Consider the following 10,385-nt stretch of genomic DNA (forward strand, 5'->3'; position numbering starts at 1 on the left):
CGTTTATTACTCTAATCAACTTGACTCTGTGAATTTTTTCATAAATCAACAATTTTAACTCATTACACTAACATGGGGTTTTTTATATAGAAAAAGTGAATTTTAGAGAAATCCATGTAAGCTTTCTAATCTAAATAATTAATGATTTTAATTATTTCAATTAACAAATGATATCAGAAAATGAGTGATCAAATTATGCAGAACTGAATCCATGGCACTGGTAAAGTAATTTCAATCAACACAACATATAAAAGGGAACCCTAATGTCATTTTTTCATATCATATATATGGCTTAATACAAAAATAAATATTCAAACTATACCCCTTTTTCCGAATAGGTGTCTAAAGTATTTTTTGACCCGTGTCTAACGTTAAAAACGTTATCATTTTAGGTGTCAAGATAGTCAATGACGTTAATTTCCTCCGTTAAGTGACACGTGTCACAATTTGGTGATTTTAAATTTTATTTTTAAAAAATATTATTATATTTATTAAAAACCTTAATTTATCTCACAATATAAAAAATCCCTAAAATCTCCAAATCCTAACATTAACCCACTAATGTCGCCCTTTCTGGCCACGACCACAACCACCGACGTAGTCCTTGCCATCTTACTAGTTATAAACTGTAGTAATTGTCGCTGATTGATCATCGAAGTAGCGTGGGATCGTAATTTTTATCTTAGGGTTCGCAGGATATAAAAAATCGATTCGTCGTCGATCGATCGTTGATCAATCATGGTTTCATAGGGTTTTGATCACCAAAGGAGGTGAGGTCGGGTGGAGCTTCATCGACAACAAATGCCAACAATCGGCGTGAGTTTAGGGGTTGAAATGAAGGTTTTCAAACTTTTGGATTTATTTTAAAATTTGTGTTTTTTTAAAATATATAATTTTGATTTTTTAATTTTAAATAAAAAATTTAAAATTACCAGATTGGGACACGTGTCACTTAACGGGAAAAATTAATATCGTCGACGGTCCGGGCACCTAAAGTGGTAACGTTTGTAACGTTATACACCGGGATGAGTCAAAAAATACTTTAAGAACCTATTCGAGAAAAGCGATATAGTTTTGACACTTACTTTAGTATTAAGCCCACGTACAAATATATATATATATATATATATATATATATATATATATATATATATATATATATATATATATATATATATATATATACGTACGTACATATTTGTATGTTCTAGTTCTAACCCGCATTGAAATTTTTATATATTTGGTATATTTTATAATAATTCTATAAATAAGAAAACAAAATAGTTTGCTTACATAGATAAGATGGACCAAATATTATACTCACAGAGTCTAACTTAGAGAAAAATTCACTATAATATCCGTAGTACAAGAGATATAAATCTTTAATCTAACTACACACTAATTGTATGTATTCTTCCGTTCAAGATTATCTTAATTATTCTCTGATCTTCATTGATTACTTAATGCTCAGACACACCTTACAAAATTCGTAATTGTTTCTTAATAAAATAATATGTCCATCACAAAGATAACTCTCTTCCAATTCATACTATACAAACCCTCAAAACTCATGAATAATTAAAACCTCGATTTTAATATATATATATATATCCTTTATATCTTTGTTAATTGAACAACCCTAAAGTTTCTAGCTTACAAATAAATGACCAAACCCTAAAGATTTTAGTTTTTATGTTGGAAATAATGCATGTAATGAACCAAAGCATACAAGAAAGCATTAAACGGCCGAAGGAGACCGACAAAAAAGCGCACACACACATATATATAAAGGCTTTCCATAGATAAAGATAGATTTTCTTGCAGAGCTAGCAAGAAAAGGTGCATAATTCAGATTGACAGAAGAGAGAGAGCAAACCATTACATCTAAAATTCATCTTAGATGAGCATTGGTGAAGGCCTTCCTATATATAGGTTTCATAGTAAATTCGAGGGTGAGTTATGAAGTATCATAAGCTTGCCTTCAAGCTACTTAATAATTCGATCCTTCTTCATGATATTCAGATGAGCTTTTCCGACGTCGTTCGTTGTGTCCGGCCAAACGCCTTCTACAACTCCTTTTCGCTTCATCGAACTCTGATAATTCATGAAACCTGCATTATCATAATCATTTTAAAGAGATTATATAGTTTGGGTTAATTCTAAATAAGACAAATTCATATAGATAAATATTATACTTAAAAAAACGATTAGTGACAACTCTCTCACATAAGTACAATTGGGTAACGAAATTGATAAAATCAAAAGATCGATTTCAATCAAATTATACAATTCGGGTTGAATTTTTCATCTTACAGTTCAATTTAGACATCTAACTTGTCGATTGGATTTCAATTTTCTATGAAACCTATTTATTTCAAATTAAATCAAATTAAAAAATAATAATATCAATAATTGTTTTAAATTTATTATAAGATAAATTTAAATTAATAAAATCATACAACTAATAATATTGTTTTTTATGAATTTAAACATATATGTTTGTATTTGATTTAACTTTTGAAGTTTCCTTTTTTTGGATATTGAATTAAAAAAATGATGAACAAATAGAAATTGCAAAGCTGAATCGAACCAAACCAAAATATTTGGTTCTAATGTCATATTCAGTTTCAATTTTATTTTTAAATAATCATAAAGTACAATTTGATTATCTTTTATTTAAAAAAAATTAAAGCGAATACATCCCGTGAGAATCAATATACAATAATATTTAATTAAAAAGACTCTTATTCACCATCTTCCTATTTTAATCTGAAATATTTCTAAATAGAAAAAAATATTATTTCATGAAAATAGAAAATAATCACAAAATTAGATCAATGATCTACAAGTCCAAGTCAACAAGTCAACATTTTTAATTATGGTATAGTTGAATTACAAAATTAGGGTTTATGGGAAACTCAAACCTGCTACATTGTTGGCAAAAGCGTTGATGGATCCCAGCAACTCGAACGGCGGGAGCCTTGGCATGGAACTCGCAGACCTTATGCCGTCGATGGTAGCGCTTGGCGTCGGTCATGTCGGCAGGGCAGTCCTCGACCTGGCAGGCGGGTAGGGTTGACCCGCCGGAGTATCCTCTCTTCCCTCTCTTCTTCTTTTCATCGTCACCGGTGGTGTTATCTTCGTCTTCTTCTTGATCTTCCTCTTCTTCCAACTCCATTAGCCTCCTCTTGCCTTCGGCTTTGCTGGTTGCCATCTCCGGGTTTGAACACGAAGGAGAGAAAGCAGAGATGTGGATTATATATAGGAAGAGACAACAATGGAGAAGAATAAGAAAAAAAGGGAGGCTTTTGAGAGATAAGAAGGTTAAAGAGAGAATCATGTATGAGGACCATAAAGTTCCATTTCGGTCCTTGTCACCATTAGTTCCACAGTTGAAAGAAGGTAGAAAAGCTCAAAGGAATAAATTTAGCTCACAAGGCCTTAAATCTAATGTCATGGAGCATCGTATTCTATTAATAAAGTCTCGAGTTTGAATTTTATGAATAAAAAATTATTTCACATTTGTATTCTAAATATATATTTATAATAGACATAAATATATCTGTAGACTTTTCATGACTTTTAATGCAAAAACATGTATATTAAATATAGAAACTGATCTATGATCAAATATTTTAAGGAATAAACTATTTAAATTAAAAATATTAGAAAAGATAAAATTTTGATTTCACTAAATTTATAAGGACCTAATATTATTATACCAAAATTTTTGACAGGGTGTATCTGACAGGAGGTAACTGGTATATAACGTTAAATATTGTCAGACAAGAGTGAAAAGTATAGTGAAGATTTATCCATATCATGTACTGGTGCTCTTTGACTTAGTCTTTATTGCATTTATAAGGTTAATTCATAGTGATGTCCCCAAACTATAGTTAAGATTCTAAATTCACACTTTAAATTATTTTTAACACATTAAATTCAAATCATTTATATGATAGACATGTATGTATTTATAATTTGATCTACATATTTTAAAAATACTCCACATATATCTGAACTGAAATTTAATATTCGAATTGATTATAAACTTGATGAAAATACATGATTAACATAATATTGATATTTTGGATACTCAATTGAAATGTTTTTGAGTTTCAAGACCAATTTAAAATTTGAACTATAATTAAAGGACTTCTGGTGAAAGAACTTGAAGAATAAAGTTGTTTTCACGTTAAGAAACTTGTTGCAAAGACCGTTTTATCCATATCAAGTTTTGTTGTTTCGTTAATAAAAAAAGTCTTGTTGTTTTGACTTGTTCTCTATTGCATATACATACATATATATATATAGAAGTTTTGTTGAATCGACGATTAAATGTTCAATGTCCTTTAAGGAAGATTCTAAATTCAAGTATTGTAGATAAAAATATAATGCTATAAGAGTTTGGTTTAAGAAATTATGGATGATTATGTGTCGGGTCAAGTTAGATTTTTGATATATTTAAACTCGATTCGAGTTAAACATATCTCTATTTATCATATAATTCGAATTTGGATTCAATTTTTGAGATATAAATTCACATTCGAACTAATTTAATTTATAAAAAAATCTTATTTTATTAGGCAAAATAAGATACTAATTAAAAAAAAATAAATAAAAATGTATTATTTTAATTAACCCTAAATATATAAGGAATACTTATAATATTATCTTGGATTGCATTTTGATTTTCATATTAAACTGAAACTTGACCCAATTTGACCTTATCCTTAAAAAATTTTGACTTGTCATGAATCCATTTCTTTTAAAGGAAGTGACTCTATATGTTAGGTTAGTATCGATCGAATTCAAGTTAAATATCTATTATAAAATCAGATTTGAATTGATTTAATTTTGAACTTATTCGAATCCCTTATGACTACATTTCGAACCAAAATATATATTAGTGATAGTTTTTTTAGGAATAGTCTACGATGATTACAATGTGTATTTGTTCATAATCTTTTTAAACTATTGACAAGGTGCACAAACTCATAAATACAACTGTTTAAATTCAAAATCCTTAAAAAAAATAAAACTTCTTTTAACGAATGAGACCACTACTTGATGGGTTGATATTATTACTATCCATAGTCCTTTTCCTGAAATGGGGACAGTTTGCTGGCAAAACATGTAAAAGTGGGATTAAAAGAACCCATTGGAAATGGTCCATTGTTAGCTTGAAGACGGCCCCTCAACTATCATAATACATACAATTTTCCTATAGCACCCTATATATAATTCTCCCATTGTTTTCTCAGTTTGGCGTCTAAGCCAACGGGGTTGCACGTAAGTGGGAAGCTGCCAAAAAGCCCCTCGTGCCCCGGTTTGCTCCTACTCCCATGCTCGAAAGCAAAACAGGACCACATCGTCTCGTACATTTTATCGAGTAGATTGGTCCCCATTGTCTAATTGTATGAGGAGGTCACGCTCGACTGTGGCTCCTGCCTCAAGTTAAGTCGATTCAATTGGAGGTTGACTTTGCTGTCACCTTCTGTACCAAGGGACCCCTCCTGCATTCATTATAGACGAGGGTTGTTTTACCATTATCCTATACTTTCCCCGCTTTTATATAAACGGATTTCATTTCTTCCTGAAAAATTCAACTTCGACATATGATAATAAAGACATGATTTTCAACAATAATCTTTAAAATATATGAATATAATTTAAAAAGAAAATCTAATTATATCTGTTGTGAATATATACGTATATCTATATTTGAAGCGTTCATGTTAGACCCTAAACTATTTAGGGGGCCACGGATTCATTTCCAAGGTTCAATTTATATTTAGTAGGTACAATAATAGGGCTTGATGAACCCCAATAATTCATGTAAATGTAATTTGGTTGGAAATTTTAACCCTTTTTATCATTATTTTAGGCTCCACCTATATAATTTCACAATCATTCTACGACGACCTAGGGTTTCTAGCCCCTAGTTTATAAAATTAGGAGCAGGTAGGGGTCTTTGTTTGTCTAAGATGAAAATGTTTCGATTTCGACCACTACTAAATATAATAGTTTAGACTCTCTTGCATATAATAATGTAATTTAAGTCGTCTTCGATATAAAAAAATGTTATTTGAATGACCAAAACATTAGCATTTTAAAGTTGGATGATCATATCCCATTGGATGAACTCAATTGTAAAGCTAGTTTTGTTCTCTATAGAGGTTACATGTTGGAGTAGTTATCCCTATAAGATATGGGTTGCCAGTGGTTAAGAATGATTATAAACATATATTATCTTGTAATCATTTTAAATTATTTAAAAAAAAGTTGGATGGTCAAAACATTAACTTTCGTTAGGGGTTTAACGTTTGAGTGACTGAAACGTTAGCACCCTAAAAGTGGAGTGATTTATCCCAAACTTATTCAACATTTTAGATTAAATTTATCATAATCTGAGATTGTTGGTCCGATTCCTGAAGGAGACCAAGATATGTATTAGGCAAAGTGTGGTCCAAAAACATAGGTGTCACTTTGGGCTAAATCATGCCTTTGGTTTGTTTAAAGCAGTTAGTCGCTGTCAACATCTAGTGGTCGGCTTGTTATGGCCCATGGAAAACAAATAAAAACAAAGGCTCTTTGGGCTCCGCCAAATTTAAATTATGGCCCGTAATGAAAAAGTCGGTCTAATTATGAATTTCATCACTCTAGTTTATAAGATGAACAACTTGATCTCTTTACTTTAATATATCAGAATATGATCCTTGTACTTAACAAAAGTTGAGAAACTACTCCTATGTTGACATACAAATGAACTTGAACTATTGATTTATGTTCATTCTTTAGACATATATGATCGTTTTATCGATATATAATCAGTAGTTTAGCAACCATGCTTATTAATAGTGTAAAGTAGGCCAGAGATCAATGAACTTTTAAAAATTATAAAATAGTCATTATATTTATCAAATATTACAAAACGGTTACTGCAATGCTATAATAATTTAGTGATCATTTTTTATATAGATGATAAAATTTAATAATCATTTTATAATTATCAGTTAAATTTAATAATTATTATATAAATTAAAAAAATAAATAATCAAAATCATCATTTAAACATAATTCAGTACTTTTTCTATACTATACCCTTAATAATAAAACCTAATTAAACTAACATTTGGGTGAATCAAATCGACCAATAAATAAATAAATAGAAAGAAAACAGTGGACTAAGAGTCTATTATATATAAATGTGGGTTTGAGTGAATATCGATATCCAAAATCCCTAAGCAAATGCAAGGTATATTGTCGTATGAAAATCATAGGCAAATGAGGGACCAGCGTTCCACTATCGCTCTAGCAATGTCTCATCAACATAACTAAACTAATAACGACAAAATAATAAAAACAAACGACGATCATATATTTACGAGACGGTCGATATCTACATGTAATCGAAAGTCCAAGATCACAATAGCCGTTAAGAAACTGAGATTCATATGTCCAAAGAATAATCATTTAATTATTACTAGTTGCATGTATTTTAAGCTAAGTATTAAAGAAGAGCCTAATCTTATAGAATTGTTTGATAGAGGTTCAACGTTCCAAAAAATTGTTTTCGAGCCCCATTGACAGTACGATTTTGATATAAGATTATTGGTAAGGATGAAATCAATCAAATAAAATTTTTAAGTTGGGTCAATTTTATAGGGTCAATTTCCCCCCCCCCCCCCGAAAAAATATGTTTAAGTTGGGTTGGGTTCTATTTTTTAAGGATAAAGTCAGATTGAGCTTAAGTGTAGGATGAAAATATTTAATCAAATCCGATTCGAGAATAATAGTATAATTGGTATTTATATATTTATAGATAATTGTTATAATATCTCTCTCTCTAATTTTCAATTAGATTTATAGTTTACATAAAAATGAGAATTATATATAAATGTCAGTTTATATACATATGTTCTTATCATAGAAATCGAGTCGAATTCAAGTGAGGAGTGGAGGGATATAATACTCCTGTCGGTTCAGGCTAGTCAAAAATTTGATCCGACCCATGCATGCCCTTAATTGTATAAGAAGAGGGAAAAGAATGGTGGCCAAATTAATATTTTGTCTAACGTTTAAAGATCAAGTTAAAAATTAACATTTTTATAATGTGTCATGCTATCAAACTAATAAAATTTAATAGTTTAATAATCAAAACATAACAAATCGATAATGTAAATGACTAAAACTTATATTTTTTGAAAAAGTTAATGACTAAAATAAAATAGACTTAAAATAAAAGTGACATTGAGTGTAATTTACCATAAAATAAAAATGTATGGATCTGTCCCATTCCCACACCATTCTTAAGACCCACGAAAACCCTAAAATTTTGTATTTCTGGAAGACCCTTTAATGACCAGGAAACCTGGTATCACTGCCATTATTATTTTTCCATATTAGGGACCTAATTGCAAAGGTTTGACCGAGAGATTAAAGTGGGATTTATCATTTTTTAATACCATATGGACATCAAGTACTATCACCTTGTTATATATAAGTATTAATATTATTGGTCCATGTGTGCTATTTTTATCATATCATGCTCTATGTCATAATATCAACTTTAATTCGGACGGTACCAACCATTCAAATTAACAAGGATAAAGTTTACAACAACAACAACAATAATAATAATGAATAAATTATAAAAAGTAAGCATAATTGAGAACAATAACATGGCATACACCAGATTATTAATTAGATTAAGGCGATCATCATCTACCTTAACCTAAACACGCCAAATACCTCCTGCCCATAATTAGTTGTAAATTTCTGTCCTTAAATTAACTTAAATTTCTGTATAATTCTGCTCCATATCTTTTTACTTTTTGTGCTTTTGAAATTTAGTCCATATGCTCTTTCACTCTTTGAACATTTGAAATTAATTTATCTACAATTATTTTACTTAATCTCTAAATAATAAACCTTATACTTTTAATCCCTTAATTTTATTAGCCTCCTTATTTGGCTGATTCAGAAATTAAAGTCTAATCGAGAATACTGTGTTTTCAAACCGACTTTTATTAAATTTTAATGCAATATCAATATCAATTGAATATTTTAAACTAATCTTGTGGATATTGAAATTAAACCGACTTTAATTATTTTCATATCAGACGAGTAGAGACTAAACTTTCGAAAGTTCAAAGAGTATTAAGGACTGAAAGTAGAATTAAATCTTTTATTTATTATATTTTTGAAGAGAAGAATCAAAGGGTGAGCAGGAATAATTGAGGTGGGGTGTTGGAGGAGGTGGGAGGATCCCTTGAAATACTACAAAATCCATTTGTTCCTCAACCCTTACCTTTTCCTTTTTCAAACTTTATAATTAAGCTATGCTGCCCACCACATGGCCCTGCAACTCCTGCTTATGCTCCACACACCATTAGCTCATGGAAAACATACATGAAATTGAGCCCTCCAGAATAAATCTCGGTGTATATATATATATATATATATATGTTACATGCATATAGTTCAATAAGAACGGTGGTGTAACAGAAATATTGAACACATATATTTTGCGAATTTTAAATATACTTCATATTAAATCTGACGAAAAGTAACAAAAAGAATTATGAATATTTTGAGGACCCCGTTGAAATATTTAAAAACGAAGGAGTGGGATTTGCTAGAGCATTGGGGGATGGGGTGCACTCTCTATAGGGATTCCCTCTCCCAATATTCAAAGGGGGGAATGTTTTCACGTATAGTGATGTGGAATGGAATAATTTCATATGTAGTGTCCCTTTTCTTGAACTTCTCAACTTATTCTCATCATCATCTCTTCACCTCATGTCTCGTTCTTGGATTTTGAATATTTGTGCTCCGTTAACATACATTCCTTTCTCCTATTCTTTTATTCCATTAAAATACTAGTTAATTTCAATGATAGACACACCCCAATCACGTGCAAATTCGTCAAAATGAAACATTATAAAAGGTTTAGTTTTTGCCCCGGTCCTTAAACTCTCTGAACTTTTAAAATGTAGTCCCTCAACTTATTTGGGTTGAAAGTAAAAATATCCAACCACTGAAAACGTCGAGGGAACTTTCAACTTATTTAAACGAATATGAACCAAATAAGAATACCTTCAAAATAAAGAAATAAACACAATTATAACATTATTTATTCAAGCTCGGTTCATTTACACCCTTATTTAAATTTAAAGAAAAGTAGGTTAATAGTTACAAATGATGGACCTTAATGTTCAAAATCAAATAGTAAAGAGACTGAAGGCAGAATTAGACAATTTAAAGGGGGCATTCTTTCTTGTAATGCTAAATCACATAGAGAGAGAGTCATCCATATTTCATAGTAATATTTCAAAGCTTCAACACCATTCAACGAAGACTCAACCTTGCCACCTGCTCCT

At 30.1% G+C, this 10,385-nt stretch overlaps 1 protein-coding gene across 1 annotated transcript; it reads right to left on the bottom strand.

The window, feature by feature from the left end:
* Positions 1 to 1,782: 1,782 nt before the first annotated feature.
* On the bottom strand, positions 1,783 to 3,317 carry LOC120137209 (squamosa promoter-binding-like protein 3). The gene is made up of 2 exons (XM_039153019.1): positions 2,925 to 3,317; positions 1,783 to 2,111 (listed from the first exon to the last, which is right to left on the bottom strand). The coding sequence occupies exons 1-2, from the start codon at positions 3,212 to 3,214 to the stop codon at positions 1,991 to 1,993; spliced, it is 411 nt and encodes a 136-aa protein (XP_039008950.1). The 5' UTR covers positions 3,215 to 3,317; the 3' UTR covers positions 1,783 to 1,990.
* Between the last annotated feature and the right edge of the window lie 7,068 nt (positions 3,318 to 10,385).

This window comes from Hibiscus syriacus, unplaced genomic scaffold (assembly GCF_006381635.1).
Source record: "Hibiscus syriacus cultivar Baekdansim isolate YM2019G1 unplaced genomic scaffold, ASM638163v2 tig00001957_pilon, whole genome shotgun sequence".
In the NCBI taxonomy this organism is placed as follows: Eukaryota; Viridiplantae; Streptophyta; class Magnoliopsida; order Malvales; family Malvaceae; genus Hibiscus; species Hibiscus syriacus.

Coding starts and splice junctions, on each gene's coding strand:
- LOC120137209 (XM_039153019.1), bottom strand. CDS start 3,214: ATGGCAACCAGCAAAGCCGAAGGCAAGAGGAGGCTAATGGAGTTGGAA. Junction 2,112..2,924: donor TTTTGCCAACAATGTAGCAG/GTTTGAGTTTCC, acceptor ATGATAATGCAG/GTTTCATGAATTATCAGAGT.